The 22,304-nt window shown below is 44.0% G+C and overlaps 2 protein-coding genes across 3 annotated transcripts in view; one reads left to right on the top strand and one right to left on the bottom strand.

The window, feature by feature from the left end:
- SNX5 (sorting nexin 5) overlaps positions 1–22,304 on the bottom strand; it is a 1,173,556-nt gene that overhangs the window by 294,747 nt on the left and 856,505 nt on the right. The gene's annotated exons all lie outside the window — the stretch shown is intronic.
- On the top strand, positions 1,387–21,138 carry ZNF133 (zinc finger protein 133). The gene is given in 5 exon segments (XM_049774335.1): positions 1,387–1,402; positions 13,119–13,245; positions 16,373–16,468; positions 19,310–20,800; positions 20,803–21,138. Coding segments are annotated over 4 exon segments (1,947 nt in total). The 5' UTR covers positions 1,387–1,402; positions 13,119–13,124; the 3' UTR covers positions 21,042–21,138.

The raw sequence follows: 22,304 nt of genomic DNA, 5'->3' as shown, positions 1-22,304 counted from the left end.
GTGTATGAATAGACATAGTGGTGTTTCACTGAAAAGGTGGAAAGGATAAAACAAAAAATCTAAGGGGGGCTAAGATGTGGCCTAGGCGCTTTCAGGTTTGAGGTGACAAGTTTGTTTTTGGTCTGGGTGTGTGGCTTGGGAGGCACAAGTGTTCTGTGTCTGCAGTGCTCACGAGATCAGATGTGAGATCTACTGGGGTTGGTCACATGCAAGGACCAGCCTGAGGTCAGTGGTTTGACCACCCCCCCAGCATTACCCAGCAAGTAATGTACTACAACCAAGTATGTGACTTCTATATGTGTGTATCAGAAATTCATTCATTTAGAAATTAACACAAAAAGGACTTTCAAAGTAATGAGGCACCTCAATGGTGAGGCAGGTTAGGGATGTGAAAAAGCCTCTTCTGTGAAGACTTGGGGTCTCATGCCTTGGGATCCCCCCACAAAACAAACAGGAAACAAAGTAGCAGTGCAGGGATATCTTTCAAGGGTCCAGTTAGCCATTCAGTGGTGAGAGATGTTGAGAGAAGACTTCAGTTTGAACTGGGCCTGAATTCATTACCCACAAGGCAACTTCTGGGCAAGTGAATGGATTCATCCTCTGAGCCTCTCTCAGGCTCTGGGACACGGACTTTTTCTCATCTTCTAGATAGAAATGTCCTCCCTTGAGAGGAGTGGGGCCTGTGTTTCAGCTTCTCCAGTGGGCCAGCCCATGGCACCCACCAGTGTTCTCAACTAGGCCCAGAGAAACAAGAAGGCGGCCACCTCAGCCCCAAAGACTGTAGCTCTGCTAATGCAAGATCTTGAAACCCTTGCAGAAGAACACTGCAATTGCAGGTGTGAATACAGATCCCAGGTCTCTCTAGATCCAGAAGCTCAGACCTGGCTTTGCCTCTCCCAGCCTCGATTGATATGTCTTATGTCAGTTTATTAAAATCAGAAAGGCAGGTGGACAGTGCCAAGGCTTGACAGAAGGGGTCCCAGCTTTGCAGCATTAGAAGACAAATGCGACGTCATCTCTGCGACGACCTACACCACCAGCACGAGGCATGAGGATGAGCCTTTTGCGTCATTTCTGCGCTCCCTGGAAGCAGAGCCCAGGCCCGGGTCCCTCGCTGGAGCGACCGGCACACGGAACCCTCTGCACGCGGAACCCTCTGCACGGTTCATCGGGGAGAGCGGAAACCACGTGTCCGCAAGGTCATTCCCCGGCAAAAGGGGCGTGTCCCCGAAAGCAGCTTCCTTTCAGCCAATGGGCGTTGCAGCCGCGTTTCTCGGGGCTAAACTTCCGGGGGCGGGCGCGCGAGCCGCTGAGGATTCTGGGTAATGTAGTCCTGGAGCCCTGTCGGAGCGGGTGTCCCAGCTGGTGGCCCGAGTGACCCCCTGGTTCTTTGGTGGCGCTGGTGAGTGAAGCTCCCGTGGGATCCTGCTGCACCCGTGTCTGTCTGTCCCTGCGCGGCAAGGCGGGTCTTACAAAGGCTGATCTGTGAGAGGAGACTGGGATGGTGCAGACGGCTGGGCTTGGAGGTCGTGGAGGGGACGCGCTGTATGGGGACGCCTGGTTTGGGCAGTGGGCACACCTTTGGGGATGCTCAGGGGTGGAAACATGGAACCCAGCCCTCGAGCCCAGTGCTGGTGGGTTCCGATCCCAGCCTTGCAGCGTTGGGATCCTGTGAGTGGGGACGGTCCAGGCTGGGCTAAAATCACAGTGTGGGAAAAGGACGCCCCTCTGCCTCTAGTGCTGGTTGGTTTGAGGCTCCTGAGGCCTCCCAGCAGTTGGGATGCGGCGCCCCAGAGGGGGCCGGGTGGGGGTTGGTTAGGGGGTCTGATCATATTTGGGCTGGCCTGGTAGACTTTTGGGGGCTCTAGTGGGTGTAGGGTGGTCATTTGGGCGCGTTCCTGGGGTCTCCATTTGGCTTGCTCCCCCCACCCCAGGTTCATATTTGGAAGAAGAGCTCAGGCTCTTTTCAGCCTCAGGAAGCCCCCTTTGAGCTCAGGCACCTGATTTCTCCATCTCCGGGTTGGCAAGGCTTTGGGAGTGTAGGTGACTTCAGCGTTTCACCCTGGAGACCTTTGTCATAATTGGTAGAATTCCATAGAGTCAGAGAAAGTGCCAGATTCTGACCGTTCCTAATGGCTAGATGCAGAATCCTACGCTGGGTTTCCCCATCATTTCCCCATCCATTTAATAAATGGACTGTTTAATAAACTGGTCCCCTCTCCAACTGAATTCATCTGGGTTTGTCACAGTGTCTTCATGGGCAGAAGACTAACTTCACTGGAGCTCAATAACCACACCTGTAAAATGAAGCTAACTAGAAATTCTGAGAGTTGTTTTGTACATAGAACGAGGCACGATTAGTGCAGGGCTGAATTAGGGGTTTTTTTTTGGGGGGGGGGAGGTGATAGGAGCTCACATACAAAGCTACATCCAGTGATGCTTAAGGTTTATTCACTCTTGGCGGGGCTCAGGTACCAGGGTTGTGGTGCCAGAGATCAATTCGGAGGTCTACTGTATGTAAGGCAAGTGACTTGCCTGCTTTACTATCCCTCCAGTCAGAAGACTCCTAGAAAGTATTTCCATTCCATACGAGGAGTAAAAGTGAGAGCAGATCTTTGCCTGGTCGGTGTTAGCAGCCTGTCAGACCTGCAGTGTTTATAGCTGTGTTCTGGGCTGTCCTCCTGTGCAGGTTCATTCTTGATGCCTTGAGGAACAGGGAGCTCTTCCCTGCTGAAACTTGAGGGTTTTTCTGGATCTTGGACAGCCTTAGAAGGGCATCAATTAACCTCTTGCATCTAGAACCTTAGAACCTCGGTTGTTTCCTCATCATTTGTCCTACCAGTTCCCATCCAGGGATCAGAGTCCAAGTTTTCCCCTAGAAACAAGGCATGTCGTGAGGGTGACAATTTTTTGTTTTTGGTTTTGTTTTTGGGTCACACCCGGCATTGCTCAGTGGTTCCTTCTGGCTCTATGATCAGAAATCGCTCCTGGCAGGCTCGGGTGACCATATGGGATGCCGGAATTTGAACCACCGTCTTTCTGCATGCAAGGCAAACACGCTACCTCCATGCCATCTCTGGCCCCGTGAGGGTGATGATTTTTACAGGAGCTGTCCTTCATGCCCTGGGCCCTCATTCATTACCCAGCCCCATCATATTGTTCCCAACATTCCTTCTTTGAAGATTTGTCTGCTGTAAAGGTATAAATGTTCGAGGCCACAGAAATAGGATGGAGGTAAGGCGTTTGCCTTGCATGCAGAAGAATGATGATTCAAATCCCAGCATTCCATATGGTCCCCGAGCCTGCCAGGGTCGATTTCTAAACATAGAGCCAGTAGTAGCCCCTGAGTGCTGCAGGGTGTGACACCCCCCAAAAAAAAGTATAAATGTTCTGATTTTATTATTTTTTCTATCCTGTTCTTTAAACTTCTCCTATAATCCATAGCTTATTCTAGTACAGTTTTACCTGCACATACCTCAGTTTGTATCTCTGACCTCTCTGACCTGTATCTCTTGTTCTAACATAACTACAATGACATTATTATACCCAACAATTAAAAATAAAAACTTTAACAGGGGCCTCCAAGGGCACGAGCGCTTGCGCGCGCGCGCGCGCACACACACACACACACACACACACACACACACACACACACACACACAATGTAGCTTGTTGGAGACCCCAGGGCTGTATTCTGTGGTGCTCAGGAGGATTTGTGGTTCTAGAGATCCAATTTGGGGCCTTATCATGCTAGGTTGTGCTTCACCACTGAGTTCTCTCTATACTTTGCTCCACAATCCCCACCTCAAGTTTGGGTTGGGGCCATACCCAGCATTGCTCAGTACACTCTCACTCTGTGCTCAGGGATAATTTCTGGTAGTACTAGGGGACCATATGTGGTACCAGAGATTGAACCCAGGTTGGCTGCATGCAATTGTCTCCCCCTACAAGTTTGCTTGTTTGTTTTTGGGTTTTGGGTCATACCCGGCAGTGCTAGGAGTTACTCCTGGCTCTATGCTCAGAAATCACTCCTGGCAGGCTTGGGACAATTATGGATGCCAGGATTTGAACCACCATCCTTCTGCATGCAAGGCAAATGCCCTACCTCCATGCTATCTCTCGGCCCCTGTTTGTTGTTGTTTTTGTTTGTTTTGTTTTTAATCAGAACAACCCAATAGAGAGATAAGAGCTGGAGATGTATCTGGAATTCTGCATGAGGGTTTCCCCTGAAGTTCTCTCTTTTCTTGCCTTTTTTTTCTTTCCTAGCTGATCTGTGTTAACAAGTGCAACTTCTACCAGAGGTGTAAAATCACCCTATGCATCATATTTCTAACCCCTGGTTGGAATTTTCTTTAAGTGAATTTTAGATTCTCTTTTCTAGACTCTCTTTTCTGTTTTGATTTCTTAGAGTTTAAACTGCTAGTTTGTATTTCTTTAGATGAGACTATTTTAGTGGCTTTGAAACTTTCTAGTTCATGAAAACTCTTCTGCTGGTCAAGGCTGTACTTTACTGGGATTCCTTACTGGTTGCTGGAAAGGTTAGGTTATGTGGTTTTTTTGTTTTTGTTTTTTCTCTTCAGTTTCATAGACTTTGAGCATATTCCTTTTTTCCTTTATCTTACAGTATTTGTAGGAAAGGGAGGAGGAAAGGGATTGTTCTTTTCCTTGCCTTCCTCTCCTTCCCCCCAGAGCTTTTCTTTTCTAAAATTTCCTATTCTTATTCTCTTGACACTTTTAAAGCTAGTCCCAGGAGAGATTACTTTGCTTAGCAAACATATTTTCTGTACATGTGTGTGTATGTGTATGTTGTGCTGAAGATCAAGAACCCAGGACGTAGTGATAGTGATATAGCTATAAATCCAAAGTACAGACTCAACAGCACTGAAAATATAAAAGATCTAAGCTGTAACCACTAAACTTTGTAATGTGCCTGTCAAGGGGGCAGGCAGCATGCGGGGAACAATGGAGTATGGGAGCACTGGTGATAGGACTTGAAAAGTTTTATGCCTAAAATTCTACCAATAATGCTGATAATCGTGGTTCTTTATTTCAAGGAGAAAAACATTTTAATGAAAGAAAAAAAAAAACCTCACAGGCAAGTGCACTATTATGACCTTTTCTGTGGGGGTATTGCTAGGAGAGGACTCCCACGCAGTGCTTCTCAGGCTCACAGGTAGCCCAGGGAGGGGTAGACCTTGCAAAGGCCATGTGTATATGCCTTAACTGCTGCCCTATCTCCTGCTCCTTGTCTCTCAATTTTAAAATTTTTAATGTGATTGTTTTGGAGTAGCACTGATTGCTGGGAGCTACTCCTGGCCCTGTGCTCTAGTTGCCCCCAGCAGTGCTCGGGGTACCTCTGAGTAATGAACTCATGGTATTTCAGCCTCAGGCATATAAAGCATGTGCTCAGATCTTTGAACAATCTCTCCATTCTTCTAATCTCATTTCCTGATGAATCAACTCTAAACCTGTCCTTAGATCCTCTCTTTTAAATATTATGTACCTACCTCCTCCAAAAGCTGTTATCCTGTTGCAATACCGGTTTTCTCCCTAATTAGGATGGCTTCTTTTTTGCATGTGTTTGTTCCATCTGGGCAGGACGAACCTCTGGATTGGCCCCCTACCACTACCTGTTCTCCACCCATGGGGGTGGACTCTTCCCAGTAAAGACCACAGTCAGAGAGATTTCCATGGCTTGTTCCACAGCATGCCTGTCTGCCATCTTGTTCTGCTTGCAGCTAGCTTGTGGAAATTCCTTTTTCATCTCCCTAATTTGGTGAGGATTATTTCCTACATCAGCATTGTTTCCAGACCCACATTCCCTAGTCCTGGGGAAATTCCTCTTCAGTGAAGATTTCTCTTCACCTGGAACCCCGAACAGCACTGGGTGAGATACTCTGGGTATTCCACATTGGATAAGGACTCAAGTACCTTTTTGGATCAAGGCTGTAATAGTGTCTTGGTTTTGGAATGTGGACTTTGGTCCCTCTTCGCATACCTTAACACTTTTTTCCATTTCTTAGCATATCCTGTACAGGAGTGGTAAAGTGTATATTAGTCATTCTTGTGTTTTTCCTAGTAAGCCTTATACTTTTTATGTACAGTGCACTAACGAATGTACAGGCCAAACTTTCTGAAGCATTTCCCACATCAGAAAATAAAAGCACCTTCCCAGTGGTACTCAAGCCAGAAACCCAGAGCCAATAATTCGCTGCCCATTACTGGCATTAAACTAGAGGAATCACCATCTGTCGAAATGAATATACAGGTGAAAGAAATACCAAAAATGAACCAGCGGCAACTCCCTCAGCTGCCATATCTGAAAGCAGCTTCATAAGATTGCCTCCCAAACCTCCCTCTACCACAACCCAGTAGAGGGTGCATAAGATGCAGCTGTTCTCCTCCCTCCTATCAGGAAGAAAATCATCCTACATCTTATGTGGGCATGAATATGGACTCTTGAGCTATTTAAAAAGCCTGTTCACAGGATGGACCAATTTCAGCATTTTGTATTGAATTCCTTACTAACTGGAGTGAAGGTGGGCTTTAGGTTTCTTAGGACTTTCATTGCATTGCTAAATTCTGCCTAAGTGCTTCCTAAGATATACGGTGGAAAATGTGGTTCTTTCACAAAGCTAAAACCAACCTCCACACTTTAGATTGTTCTGTAAAAAGGGTTTCAGGAGTTAAGTTGTCTTATGAACTTTTGAAAGGGGAAGGGGCTTATTCAGACCCCCACAGGCAGGTGACTACAATGTGTTGTTTTGGAACTGGTCCATGAGATTGCACTGTGTGCTTGGGAGAAGATTGACATGGATACAGATTATAAGGGTAGCTTTAAAAAGATTTTTCAGGGGCTGGAGAGAGAGTGTGGAGGTAGGGCATTTGCCTTGCATGCAGAAGGATGGTGGTTCAAATTTTGGCATATGGTCCCTCGAGCCTGCTGGAAGCAATTTCTGAGCATAGAGCCAGGAGTAACCCCTGAGTGCTGCCAGGTGTGACCCCAAAACAAAACAAAAACAACAAAAACCAACAACAATGAAAAAAGATTTTTCAGGCTACTCAGAGCCATATGCAGACATTTTGGGTAAACTCATGGATGCTGTCCAATGATAGGTTTGAGGCAAGGAAGTATCTGATTAAAAATGTTAGCTTTTGGGGCCAGAGAGATAGCATGGAGGTAGGGCATTTGCCTTGCCTGCAGAAGGATGATAGTTCAAATCTCAGCTTCCCAAACGGTCCCTCGTGCCTGCCAGGATTAACTTCTGAGTGCAGAGCCAGAAGTAACCCCTGAGTGCTGCTGGGTGTGACACCCCCCCCAAGTGTTATCTTTTGAGAATGCTAATGAAGACTTATAATGTGATATTGCACCCTCTTAGAGAAAAGGAAGAGGTAATAGGATTTCTGTGGGCTTGTCGAAATGTTGGGTCAATTGAGCATAAGGTGTGTGTGAATACTTTAGTGGCTGTGTAAATGTGTTAGTGGCCTTTTCTGCTATTTTGTGTGGAGGCAAGCTCAAGCAAACCTGGACAGATAAGACTATCCTTCTAGAGTCTCCCACAATTCCCCTTTCAAGGAGACCATCCAGACTTTGTCCAAGATGTGGTAAAGGATAACACTGAGCAAGAGACTCTCATCCTCTTATTGTTTCTCAAGAAACTGGAGAAGCAGCCAAATCCCAGCTTCATGAGTGCAGGGAAGATGCTTTAATTGTGGCAAACTGGGACATTTTTGCAGGATTCCCCCCTCCACCCCCAGACTGCAGGATTCCTCCTGGGCCTGTCCCCTCAAGACCAAGACATAACCATCCAGTCTCAGGAAACTGAATGAGAGGCCAGTCCTAGGTCCCACAAAATTGGAACTTTTTTTTTTTAAGCAATTCCACTTCCCAGCCCAGGCAAAGAAAGCTGTGATTAATAGATTCATTACAACCTGCTACTACAGGAAGTTGTATCTTGGCTGTCCCCTGCCCTGAGACTCTAACTATAATACCAGCCTACTGTCCTTACAAGTTAAGATCTGGCATAAAGGGACTGATCCCTTCAGGCAATGTGATCTTGCTCATGAGAAGTAGGCTAACTATTAAAGGTATTTCTGTTCACCTGGGAATTATAGATTCTGATCATGTTAGAGAAATAATAATTGTTAGCTTCATGTTGACTGTTTGAACTTTTGTGGAAGAGGAACATCTAGCTCAACTTTTATCACTCCCTATTGTCCTGCCTGGTTGCTCTGATCACTTAGGACCAGAGGCTTGGGGATTACCAACCCCCATACTTCCACTAATTCCCTAAGAGTATTTACTGCTAAGTTACTCACAAGCAGAGTACCCACTGTTAACCCTTGAGATTCGCGGCAAGAAATTTAAAGGCATGTTTGATACAGGTGCAAAGGTTTCTGTCATCTCTTTACAACACTGGCCCTGTAATTGGGCCTTGCAAGATATACCTTAGGGCCTAGGTGATATTTTTACCTTCCTTTTCTGTCTGACAAAGTGCAAGTGACTGAAATGCACTGGCCCTGATGAATAGCAAACCACGTTTATGCCATACATAGCTGCTATTTCTCTGAATCTATTGGGCCCAGATTTGCATAACCACTGTATGGGAGGCAGAGTACCATATCCCTCACCCAGCACTCTCCTAGGCCACTAGTTCAAAGATTTAACCTTTTTTTTTTTAGGTTTCACCTTTTTAATTGGGGCCATTGAGGTTCAGTGTCCACCCATTCTCTGCATTCAGTGGAAATTCAATGTTCCTCTGTGGAAGCCACAGTGGCCCTTTACTGACACAAAATTAAAGCCACTAATAGGTTTGGTAGAGAAACAGCTTAAACTGGTACATATTGAAACTTCATTTTTCAGAATGGAATGCTTCTGTTTTTATCAGACAAAAGTAGTTGGGCAAATGGAGGCTGTTAATTGACTTAAAGCAGGGGTCTCAAACTCGCGGCCCGCAGGCCATTTGCGGCCCTCGGTACAACATTTTGTGGCCCTGCCCTAGAGGAATCTTTTGTTGTTTTGTTTTAGTGGTTTGGGTCATACCCCCAATGTTCAAGGCTTACTACTGACTTTGCACTCAAGGATCACCCTGACTTTGCCTCCTGCGGCCCCCAGGTAAATTGAGTTTGAGACCCCTGACTTAAAGGATGGTAAATTCCACAGTGGTTCTCATGGGAGCTTTACAGCCAGATCTGACCACACCCCACAACTATCCCTAAAGAATGGTTGATGTTCTAAAAAAAAAGAAAAGACTAAAAATTAAAGACAAAATGTTCTAAAAACTAAAAGATTTTTTATAGTATCTCTATCTACCGACAGGACCATAAACACTTTGTGTTCTTCATTCCCTCTGTTAGCACAGGGTCCCCATGTGGCTATTTCAATGGATTATCTTACCTCAGGGTATGATTAACTCACCTACCATTTGTCAATATTTTGTTGATATGGTTTTATGCCCTGCTTGTGTAAAGTTTACCCATTCATATTTAATCCATTATATGGATGGCATTAACATGTTCTACAGACAGAAAGCTTCAGTGTTAATATGAAAAGGTCATAACAACCTGCTGGCTGCTAATTTACAGATTGCCACAGAAAAAATTCAGACACTGGCCCCATATTAATATGTAGCCTATGTCATTGCATCTCAGTGCATCCCCAGAAAAAATCTTTTATCAGAAAGATCTCAGAATTCTTAATGATTTTCAAAAACTGCTGGGAGACATTAATTGGATCCACCCCTCCCTTAGAATTTCCAACCCTGAGTGCAGCAATTTATTCCACACCCTGGAAGGGGACTCTTATTTGAGTAAACAGGTAATTAACCCTGGCAGATGAAAAGGAGTTAGATTCTTTTAATGGACCTGCTCCAAAAATCTTATCTTTTCAGCTTCACACCTGGAGATAAAGTTTGCAATCCCCTAATCTCCCACTGCCATCCTAGCTCAATTGTTGGGATCATTAGAATGGCCCTATTTACACAACAAACAACCTCACACATTTATGTCATATTTAGAGTTAATAGCCATTCAAATGATCAAGGCAAAGCTCCAAGAAATTTCTTAATTAGGTTTTGACCCTCATGTTACAGTTCTCCCAATTCCAAAAAAAAAAAAAAAAGGATGTGGAAGCCACCCTTCCCCTCAGTGATGCTCTTCAAAGAGCTTTAGCTGACTTCTCAGGAGAAATCTCCCACTATCCTGGAAAAGCCTGGGATTTGTTCAGAAGGGCACTTTGTGTGTGTGTGTGTGTGTGTGTGTGTGTGTGTGTGTGTGTGTGGTTTTTGGGTCACACCCGGCAGCTCAGGGGTTACTCCTGGCTCTATGCTCAGAAATCACTCCTGGCAGGCTCAGGGGGCCATATGGGATGCTGGGATTCGAACCACCGACCTTCTGCATGAAAGGCAAACACCTTTCCTCCATGCTATCTCTCCGGCCCTTGAAGGGCACATTTTGTAATCTCTTCAATAATCCATTCTTCCCCCATATCTAATGCCCCTATGTTTTATATCAATGGCTAATCATTAGGAAAAGGTGGCATCACTGGCCCCTCACTGACCACAACAGTGTTTACAAATTACAAGTATATCCAACAATTGGAACTTGCCATGTTGATTTACTTACTCTCCCATGTCTCAGGTACATGCAATATGGTAACTCAGCTTATGCGATCGGCCTTTTCCCTGGAATTGTCATTGACTCCCTAAATGCCCATAACCATGTAGTTCAGGATTTGCTTCAACAATTACAAGCTCTTTTGCAAAAGTGCTCCGAGTCTATTTTTATTACTCACATTTGATCTCATTCTGGCCTCCCAGGGCTGATGGCTCAAGGAAATGAAACTGCTAATTGTCTAGCAGCACCTGTTTTTATCTCACTTATAGAAGAACATGAAGTCCTCTATATGAACACCCACCACTTTCTTTTTTTTTTTTTTTTTTTTTTTTTGTGGTTTTTGGGTCACACCCGGCAGTGCTCAGGGGTTACTCCTGGCTCCATGCTCAGAAATTGCTCCTGGCAGGCACGGGGGACCATATGGGACGCTGGGATTCGAACCGATGACCTCTTGCATGAAAGGCAAACGCCTTACCTCCATGCTATCTCTCCAGCCCCATACCCACCACTTTCATGTGCATTCTCGCATCCCATGGAAGCAAGCCAGACATTGTTGATAATTTGGTGATAATTATCTTGATAATTATTTCCTGATAAAAACATAGTCTTGATAATATTTGTGCTCCTTTGCATAAAAAGTCAAATATAGCAATTACAAATACTCTTGGCCTACAGACAAAGGAACCTATGGTAAATGGATGTTACAAATCTTAACTTTTTTCCAAAGAAATTATCTCCATGTGGCAGTGGATAGTTACTCCCGTTTTATGTGAACCATATCTATGACTTCTGAAAGAGCTAAGACAGTTTTCTTTTTCTTTCTGCAATGTTTCTCTGTAATGGGCATCCCCCACCATCAATCTGGGGGATTGACAGTTGCCCCGCCTACACTAGTAAAATCTTTCAGTAATTTTTCAAAGAATGAAAAATAAAAAACATCACTGGAATTCTATACAATACTCAGGGATAAAGTATAGTTGGACAAGCTCACAGAATCCTCAAAACTCAATTATTAAAATACAGGAAAAAGGGCATGCCATTGACTGACCTAGTCTTAACAGTATTTTTACTAAACTTCTTGAATTTACTCTAAGGAGAGCCTTACATAACTGCAGAAAGATACTTTCAAGAGGATACACAGGCTCAAAAAACAAACAAAGATTGGTCAAACCTTCCTGAACCTTGAACCTGAACCTGAATCTTCAACCATCATTGAAACTGGTATGGGCTTCTGCACCACACCAGGCAACGACCTACAACTGAGGCAGATTTTGTGCTGCCCTGGCACAAAAAGATACCAGAGTGGGCTTCTATGCCACTCTGATGGCTTGGAAACAGCAACAGCTTGCAAGCGGGGCAGATTTGTCATGCCTTCTGATGGCAGAATGAGGACAAGACACCCTTTGTGACACTCTGACTATGACATAGGACCTATGAAAAAAACAAGATCTCTAATTAAAGAAAAGAAGCCTGACTGCGATAACTGCTATAAGGAAATGTTTTCCTGGGCCCCAGAAGTAAGACCCTGGAGGTAGACAAAGTTAGACTGCCTGAAGCCTCTAGTTGGTTATATGACCAGATGCTTTATGGGCAGACACCCTGCTCTTAAACTAAAGTTTTTTTTTTTAGTTTTCCTAACTTTTATTGTATTTATGCAAAATACAACCACCTTTTGAGTCTTTAGATAAGACTCCCACCTTTCTCAGAGAACTTTTGAATATGATGTATTCTGGCTTATCATATCTGCATTTTTATGAAAACACTAAGGGAGAGTTGTTGGAGTAAGCTGTTTTCTCCCTAATCAGGATGGCTCCTCCTTTGCATGTTTGTCCTACCTGGGAAGGAAGAATGTCTGGATAGAGGTTCTCCCTATACTTACCTGTTCTCCACCCCTGGGGTGGTCTGACTCTTCCCAATAAAGACCACGGGTTAGAGAGATTTCTTTTTCTTTTTCTTTTTTTTCTGAATAAAGATCTTGGATCCCAGGGAGAAAATGCTTTTGGCTTTGTTACCACAGCTGGTCCATCTGCCTGCTGGTATTTTGCAAGTGAGCAGAAAGCTTGTGGTGGAATTTTTCTGCACCTGTTTCATTACCTTCAATCTGTTTAGATTATTTCCTTTGGAAGCATTTGCTTCCAGACCCACGATTCCCCAATCCTTCAACATTAGAGCATGAGGCTTCTGGAAGTATAGCTCAGATGGTAGAGTAAATCTCTAGCATGCAGATAACCCTAAGAACCATTCCTAAGTATGGTATGGACACTGGGACACTGCTAGGTAAATATCCCAGATTTTCCTTCTAACATTGCAAGGAATTGCCTCAGGCCCCAAAACTTTCATAAAGTTAGCTTCTGTCTAAGAAGAAGAAAAAGGAAAAAATTCTAAAACTATGGCTCCAGCCAAAGACTGGATACTTCATTAACCTCCCTAGCACAGCCTTCTCCCTCTGTCATTGTGTATCATAAACAAGACTAGCTTCTTACTAAGGCTGTTCTGTGTTACAGGCACACATGGCATTCAGAGATGTTGCTGTGGATTTTACCCAGGATGAGTGGATGTTGCTGAGTCCCGCACAGAGATCTCTCTACAGGGAGGTGATGCTGGAAAACTACAGCAACCTCGTCTCACTGGGTAAGCCCACTATCTCTCTGGACTTCCATTCTTGCTGCTGGGCTTGTCACTAGTCTCTACTTAAAGGAGGCATTTTTTGCTTCCTGATGCTGCCTTACAATTGGGCTCAAAAGAAAGACCTCCAGTTTTCTTTTTTTTTTTTTTTTTTTTTTTTTGTGGTTTTTGGGTCACACCCTGCAGTGCTCAGGGGTTATTCCTGGCTCCGTGCTCAGAAATTGCTCCTGGCAGGCATGGGGGACCATATGGGACGCCGGGATTCGAACCGATGACCTTCTGCATGAAAGGCAAACGCCTTACCTCCATGCTATCTCTCCGGCCCCAGACCTCCAGTTTTCTGACTGTGCCCAAGAAGGTCTAATTTTATAGATGTTAAAATTTGTGCTGAAAAACCCAAACTCGACTTATACTCAGGTCATACAGGTTGTTTTCTTCGGTGCACATGCACAGAATCAAATGTATGTAGTCTCCAGTCTTCTGCCATGCTTCAGCTCAGTTCAAAAGTCGCACTGAGCTGAAGAGGTAGGCAACTGAATTGAGCTGTATGCCGCTGAACTATTTAATTCATAATGTTCTTCACTTTGTATGAGACCAACAGCAGTAATGATATCTGCGAACTCAGTGATGATGACAATGTCTATGCTGATACCCTCACATCAGATACAGCTGAAGCTCTGTTTGGACATACAGATGATAAGGAAGAATCCAGTTTTGAAGGATTTTAACCTTTGTGATTTAGCTTGATTACGTAGTAAGCTATGGTTCTCTGCACTTTAAAGTTTAAAGTTATTGTTGCTAGTTTACAGTTTTTCTTTAGCAATAAATATTGAAAAACATTTTTTTTGGTCACACCCGGCAGCACTCAGGGGTTACTCTTGGATGCATGCTCAGAAATCGCTCCTGGCAGGCTCGAGGGACCATATGGGATGCCGGGATTCGAACCATCATTCTTCTGCATGAAAGGCAAATGCCTTACCTTCATGCTATCTCTCCAGCCCCTGAAAAACATTTAACCTACTGATTCCTCAATTATTGTGATAGTTTTGGGTATATATTTTTATTTTTGAAATTTATCAGTGGCTGCTGCATTTTCCACTCGGCTTTTACTCAAGTCACCAAGTTTCCCAGTTTTTAGGGTAAAATTGGGGGGGGGGGTTGGCTTATACTTGGGTCAGCTTATACTCGAGTGTATACAGTATGTGGGGATATTCTACTTCTAGGCCTTTTCTTCCCTGTATCTATCTCACCTGCACTCTTTTCTTGATCCTGTCTGTCTAAATTATCTTTGTTTGTGGGTTTGTTTTTATAAATTTCCGAGCTATTGTTTATCCATGAAGCTATGTATCTTTTTTTCCATATTTAAACGGGATTCTGGCTAGGTAAAGTATTCTTGGTGAGGTGTTCATTTCATTGACTTTTTTCACTATATCCCACCACTGCACTCGGGTCTGGAGTGTGGCCTTTGGTAATCTGGTGTAAATAATTTTTGGGGGGCCACACCCAGTTGCTTTCAGGGGTTATTCCTGTCTCTACACTAAAAAATCACTCCTAGTGATGCTCAGGGAACCAGCTACATGTAAAGTAATGCCTTACTCACTGTGCTATCACTCTGGCCCTATCTGCTGTAAATATTATATGATTTCCTTCTTTGATTTTGCTTGCTTTTAGTATTTTGTCTCTATGTATCATTTTCATCATTCTAATTAGGATGTGTCTTGGACTATTTTTATTTGGATCTCTTTCAGTTGATACCCCTAGAACCTCCTAATTCTGAGTGTATGCACTCTTAGGTCTAGAAACTTTTCTGCAATATCTTTGACTGTTGCTTATTCATAGGAGTTGGCTTCCTGACCCTCTGGAACACTGATGAATCTTATGTTACTCCTCTTGAATTCATCCCAAAGTTTTCTTGTCAGCTGTTCATTAAAAACTTTCCATCTTCTGTTCTCTGAAGGTGTTATGCAGCTCATCTTCATTGATTCTGTCCTCAGCAGCTGTTAGTCTGCTGGTGAGCCTTCCAGTGAGTTTTTCATTTTGTTTGTCAAATTTTTCAGTTGTCATTTCTTCTCTGAAGTTTTTTTTTTTTTTTTTTTTTTTTTTTTTTTTTTTTTGTGGTTTTTGGGTCACACCCGGCAGTGCTCAGGGGCCACTCCTGGCTCCATGCTCAGAAATTGCTCCCGGCAGGCACGGGGGACCATATGGGACGCCGGGATTCGAACCGATGACCTTCTGCATGAAAGGCAAATGCCTTACCTCCATGCTATCTCTCCGGCCCCTCTTCTCTGAAGTTTTTTCATTTCCGCTCTCATGTCCACTTTAGTCTTATTGACTATTCCATAGTTTCACCCTCAACATTTCCTCTCTAATATTGTTATCAGAGTTGCTCTATACTAATTCTAGTTGTGTCTTCAGAACTACCATCTTTGAGATGGGATTCTGTGTTCCTTTCTCATTGTGACTTTTGCCATCTGGTACTGTTTATTATGTGTTGTGGCTCATTGACTGGAAGAAATGAACCAGAGCTGCCTCTATCTTCTTTGGGAACACTCACCTTGGTGTGAAAATGGCATTTCTTGGTCACAAAGATACCCGCTACTGCTCTGTCTGCCTATCTATTTCTTGGGACTGTGTAGCAGGCTGGAAGAGCCCTCTCCTTGTCCTGGTGCTTCTCATTCTCTTGGGGTGCATTAACCCCTTTTCTCTGGTTCTTCAGCAAAGAAAATTGCTCAAAATTAACCTCCCCTAGGTAGGGGCCAGAGAGAAAGCACAGAGGTAGGGCATTTGCCTTACACGCAGCCTATCCAGGACAGACAGGGTTCAAATCCTGGCATCCCATATGATCCACCATTTTTGCCAGAAGCAATTTCTGAGTGCAGAGCCAGGAGTAACCCCTGAGCGCTGCCAGGTATGACCCAAAAACCAAAAAAAGGTAGGGAGGAGGTGACTCGTCTACTCACAGTATAGGCTCAATATTCTTTCATCTTCTTGCCCTTCCCCATTCATCTATTTCCTCAAACTTTCTGACTCTCACCCTTCTCCCCTAACTTTGAAGTTTCTTATACACCTTATGTTCATGCACTAACCCTAGAACCTATAACCATTGTCACTTCTCCTCTTTCCCTGTGGACAGGAATTCCATTCTCTAAACCCAGACTCATCACTCAGCTAGAGCAAGAAAAGGAAACCTGGAAAGAAGAGAGAAGATGCCCATCAGCAACCTGTCTACGTGAGTGGGGGACATGGGGCAAGAACCATAAAGCTGCAGCTCAGTGAGTCAGAGAGGAGTGATTGGGCATGTGGTCTCCAGCCTGGGCTGCTGTATGCATAGCTTGCACTGCCTCTTTGCACATCTCCATCTTTACCCCATGCTGGGCTTTCTTGTATTAATTTCCTTTATTTTCAGGAGTCTTTTCTTGCTCATGAGATTTAACCTCTCTTCTCTCTCAGTTCTCTTCCTCTTTTATGTTCTTTCTCCCTTTTAGGTCTAAGCAGGAATATAGGAAATACTGAATTACAGAAGACAGTGGGATCTGGGAGATAGCTCCAAGAACAAGTTTTTTTTTTTTTTTTGGGCCACACCCGTTTGACGCTCAGGGGTTACTCCTGGCTATGCGCTCAGAAATCGCCCCTGGCTTGGGGGACCATATGGGACACCGGGGGATCGAACCGAGGTCCGTCCTACGCTAGCGCTTGCAAGGCAGACACCTTACCTCTAGCGCCACCTTCCCGGCCCCAAGAACAAGTTTAATGCTTTGCACATCATATGACTCCCCCAAGTCGAAACATTCTCTGTGTAGTCCTGAGTGCCACCAGGTGTGGCAAGAAGCAATAACAGCAGCAACAACAAATACCAAAAAGAAAAGAAAAGAGAAAGGAAAGCTTTAAAAAGGAAGAAAAGGGTTAACCCAGAAATTAAAATCGAATTCTTAAAAGCTAATAGCCAAGATTTTTTTTTCCAAGAATGGTTTTTGGCTTAGTTTTATATTTTAGTTAAGCCTTCCCCTACTTTGGAAGAGATACACTCTTTGGAGTTGTTCTTTAGTTTTTCACATGTCTTTTTGGGACACTAAGAGCATAAATCATTTTTGTTCTTTTTTTTTTTAATGCAGATACTTATGACATGTCTATAGCCAAAACTGTGTTTTTAAAAACCCTAAAATAGATAAATGGCTGTAATGATCTACATCACACTTTTTTTCATGGTTTTTGGATCACACCGGCAGCACTCAGGGGTTACTCCTGGCTCCACGCTCAGAAATCGCTCCTGGCAGGCTCGGGGGGACCATATGGGATGCTGGGATTCAAACCAATGACCTTCTGCATGAAAGGCAAACGCCTTACCTCCATGCTATCTCTCCAGCCCCTACTTCACATTTTTAATGCAGAGCACTGTAAACTTAATGTTTATAAGACAGTCCTGAAATTTGGCAGACTAATTGAATATTAGGAACCAGAGCTATAGTACAGTGGGTAGGGTACTTGCTTTGAATGCAGCTGACCTGTGTAATATCTACAAAACTCCATGTAGTCCTTATAAGAGACACTAAGAAATAGTATTATTATTACTCAGTTTTCTAGATGAAAAAAATTTATTCAGAAAAAAATGTCAATAAACTATCTAACCCTATAAGGTCCCTTCTCCTGGAATGATCCCTGAGCATGAGCTAGGAGGTCTGAGCCCAACTGCATATGATCCTAAAACAGAACTTTAAATTTTGAGTATTTGATTTTTTTTTATCTTGACTTTGTTCCTCCTAATAAAAAATGAGAATGAGCATCACCAGAACTGATCCCTGAGCATCACTGGATGTGACCGCTAAACAAAACAAGAATGAGATATACAATGTCAAGAAAAGAAATAGAAGTAGGAGTTGGTTGGGAGTGGTTTAAGTGAAAGTTTTTTTCAAGTTCAGTTGTTTGTGGACAAGGAAAATGTGTTCCAGCAGATCTAGGAAGATCTCTACAAGGTTTCTATGAATGTTTGGTTATCTTGTTGCCACCAGCTGAGATGGGACAGTACATTGTGTTGATATCTCCACACAAAGAGGTACTATGAGAAGAAAATACCTCTTATACTGAGTGTGGGCAAGATTTTAATTTACATTAATTATAGAAAATAGTAGAATTTGGATAAGTCAGGGTTCCTTTGATGACACATATTCTAAGTCACTGGAGGGTCAAGACTATTTCTTTCTTGGGGGGGGGGTTCACATCGGGTGGTACTCAGGGGTTACTCCTGGCTCTGCACTTAGCTCCTGGCAGGCACAGGGGACCATATGGAAAACCAGGATTCTAGCCATCATCTGTCCTGGATCAGCTGTAAGGCAAAACGCTCTACCACTGTGCTATCTCTCTGGCCCCAAGACTTTATTTCTCTTGTCCTCTGCCAGAAAACTTGTGGAAATTCTGGCAGAAAGTAGTAATCTAGTAAGTCCTTTCGTGTGATTAGATTTTGGGAGACTTCAGTTTAGGTTTCTTGCATATGATCTCCTGCACTGCTTCCTAGACAGGGCTTCATCTATAATTTTGTCCTTACAGGGAAAGAAATATAACTATTTCCCACATGGGTCCAATGGTTAGAGATCTGTCAAAAAAAAAACATTGATGGACATAGTTTCTAGCAGCATGAAAAATGGTGAATTTTATGAGGTTCATATATAGATCCCATTTGTGGAGCAGAAACTTGCTGTAAGCCTTTACTGCTCAAAGGAGGCTAAGCCATGGGTTTTTGCCACAGGCAAGGGAAGTAGTTCTTGTAAAGGAAGTCCTGATAGGAGAGCCCTTAGGCTCTCAAACATTTTAAGAAATATTTGTCTTTAGTTTTTTGGTTTTTGTTTTTGTTTTGAGGCCACATCAAGAAATGCTCAGGAGTTGCTTCTGTTTCTGCACTCCTGGCAGTGCTCAAGGGACCAGATGGGATGCAGGAGATCAAACCCAGGTTGACCGTGTGTTACTCAAGTGGCTACCAGCTCAGGCTTTGGGTTTTAGCAACTCAAAGATTGTAGAGTAAGTAGGATATTGTTTGGGCTCCCCTGCTCAGTTCTGACTTGAATTTTTCTCTCAACAGTAGAACCAAAGCCAGAGCTCCATGTCTGTGCTTTCTCCAGTCAGAAACTTCATGTACAACATGTGCTGTGTAATCATCCTCCCTGGATCTTCACATGCTTATGCCCAGACAATCATGTCCAGCCAGGGGATCCATGTGTGGGAGACCAGAAGCAGCAGTCACAAGGGTCTGATCAAAGTTCCTGGAGTGGCAAAGCAGAAGGTCAAGAGAAAGAAGGTATCAGGCTTTGCTTTGGAAAGACCAAGAAAAGGACTTCAGGAGCCTTCTCCAAGCCACCACCAAGGCAGTTGATCAGCTCTCAGAATGAGATCCAAGAGGTGGAAGAAACCAGCACCACTCAAATGGGGAGCTCTTCAGAAACAGACCAACTGTTGAAGAGGGTAGAAGTCTTAGAATTTGGGACAGTCAGCTGTGGAGACTGCGGACTAGGCTTCAGCAAGATGATAAACCTACTTAGTCATCAGAGAATACACTCTGGGGAGAAGCCTTATGTGTGCAGTGTGTGTGAGAAGGGCTTTAGTCTGAAGAAGAGCCTTGCCAGGCACCAGAAGGCACACACAGGGGAGAAACCCATTGTATGCAGGGAATGTGGGCGAGGGTTTAACCGGAAGTCAACGCTCATCACTCATGAGAGAACACACTCGGGCGAAAAGCCATACATGTGCATTGAGTGTGGGCGAGGCTTCAGTCAGAAGTCAAACCTCATCATCCACCGGAGGACACACTCAGGAGAGAAGCCCTATGTCTGTCGGGAGTGTGGGAAAGGCTTCAGCCAGAAGTCAGCTGTCGTCAGGCACCAGAGGACGCACTTGGAGGAGAAGACCATCGTGTGCAGTGACTGTGGTGTAGGCTTCAGTGACAGATCCAATCTCATCTCGCACCAGAGGACACACTCTGGGGAGAAACCCTATGTCTGCAAGGAGTGTGGACGGTGCTTTCGGCAGAGGACCACTCTTGTCAATCACCTGAGGACTCACTCAAAGGAGAAGCCTTACTTATGTGGAGTATGTGGGCGCAGTTTTAGCCAGAACTCCACCCTCATTTCACACAGACTGACACACACTGGGGAGAAGCCTTACGTCTGTGGGGTGTGTGGGCGAGGCTTTAGTCTGAAGTCACACCTCAATAGACACCAGAACATTCACTCAGGGGACAAGCTTATTGTGTGCCAGGATTGTGGACGAGGCTTCAACCAGCAGTCGAATCTCATTAGACACCAGAGAACACACTCAGGGGAGAAGCCCATGGTGTGTGAGGACTGTGGGCGAGGTTTCAGCCAGAAGTCAAACCTCATTGCACATCAGAGGACACATTCAGGGGAAAAGCCATATGTGTGCCGGGAGTGTGGGCAAGGCTTCAGTCACCAGGCAGGTCTTATCAGGCATAAGAGGAAGCATTTGAGGGAAAAGCCTTACATGTGCAGGCAGTGTGGACTTGGTTTTAACACTAAGTCTGCTTTAATCATGCACAAACAGGCACATTCAGAAGAGAATCTTGTGTCTGCAGTGTGTGTGGCCAAGGGTTTCTCCAAAATTCACACCTCATCTTACATCAGACAACATACCAGAGGGAGAAGCAGCACTTTAGCCACAAGTCACACCTCAGCAGACACAGGAAGATAAATTCCATCCATCACAGATCTCTGCTCCAGCATGATCTGGAAGCCCTGTTGGGGCAAACCTCAGACCTCTTCCCACCTATTTGTGAAAGTAAAGGGGGTGATGAAAACTAGAAGTGGTCAAAGGACGTTTGGTTTCAATTAATTACTTCATTCACACCAAATCTTCATGTTTTGTGGCCTTTTGCTATAATAAAGTTCTCTATGAGAATGTGTACCTCATTCACTCATACATGAAAATGGGGGGAAAAAAGAAAATGGGGAATATGGAGTTGTATCCATACCTTTAACTCAAGTCCATATTACTCATGAATTTAATTAATTAGAAAAGAGCTGGGCTTGGGGCCGGAAAGATAGCATGGAGGCCTTTCATGCAGAAGGTTGGTAGTTTGAATCCCAGCATACCATATGGTCCCCTGAGCCTGCCAGGAGCGATTTCTGAGTGTAGAGCCAGGAGTAACCCCTGAGCGCTGCTGGGTGTGATACAAAAACAAAAACAAAAACAAAAAAACAAAACAAAAAAGCTGGGGCCAATAAAAATTATTTCTGCTTGAAGTATCTGATTAGAAAAGAGCTGGGGATCAGAGAAATAGCACAATGGGTAGGACATTTGTCTTGCACTTAGTCGACCGGGGATCAATTCCTGGCATCCCATATGGTTATCTGAGTCTGCCAGGAAAGATTTCTGAGTGCAGAGCCAGGAGTAATCACTGAGTGCTACTGGGTGTGGCCCAAAAACAATTTAAAAAGAATATATAACAACTTGTGTTGTCAATACTAGTCTTTTGTAGAGGGAGAGATACTGGAACTATTGAAGGGTACAGGTGAGGGTAGGGAATCTTTTGTTTCTCTTCAGAAAATATGGCTTTCTCTTCTTTCATTTGCAGCTACCATTTTTCCTTCACTTCTATGATAGCTTCCATTCTTGCTTTTTTTCTAGCAAATGTCTGTACTGTCATTGCTGACTCATCCCTATTTGTCTTTGTTGCTATCTCTCAGACTATAGTCTCCAGTTTTCTCATTTTTGTTTCCCTTAATATACTGTCCCCATTACTCCCAACAGTCCAAGGCTTGATCCATCTATGACCATGCAAATTATTGTTCCCAGAGCTTTGGGTTTAATCATATCCTCTAAGATCATGGATATTACCTACACACACATGTGCGTGCACACACACACATACTATACCACCTTATTAATCTTAATACTCTGCTGTAACAAACTTTAGTAATGTTCTTTCTATAGCCTTCCAGTAATATCTGACTCTTGAAACCACATTCCTAAATTATATTAAGATTTAAAATTTAAGTATGTCCTTTGCATCCACGACCCAGTCCCAGACAGCTAGCCAAAACTGACTAAGATGAACAATAGTA

This window comes from Suncus etruscus, chromosome 6 (assembly GCF_024139225.1).
Source record: "Suncus etruscus isolate mSunEtr1 chromosome 6, mSunEtr1.pri.cur, whole genome shotgun sequence".
Lineage (NCBI taxonomy): Eukaryota > Metazoa > Chordata > Mammalia > Eulipotyphla > Soricidae > Suncus > Suncus etruscus.
The sequence above is the reverse complement of the archived record's forward strand: the minus strand, read 5'-3'. Positions and strand labels throughout refer to the sequence as shown.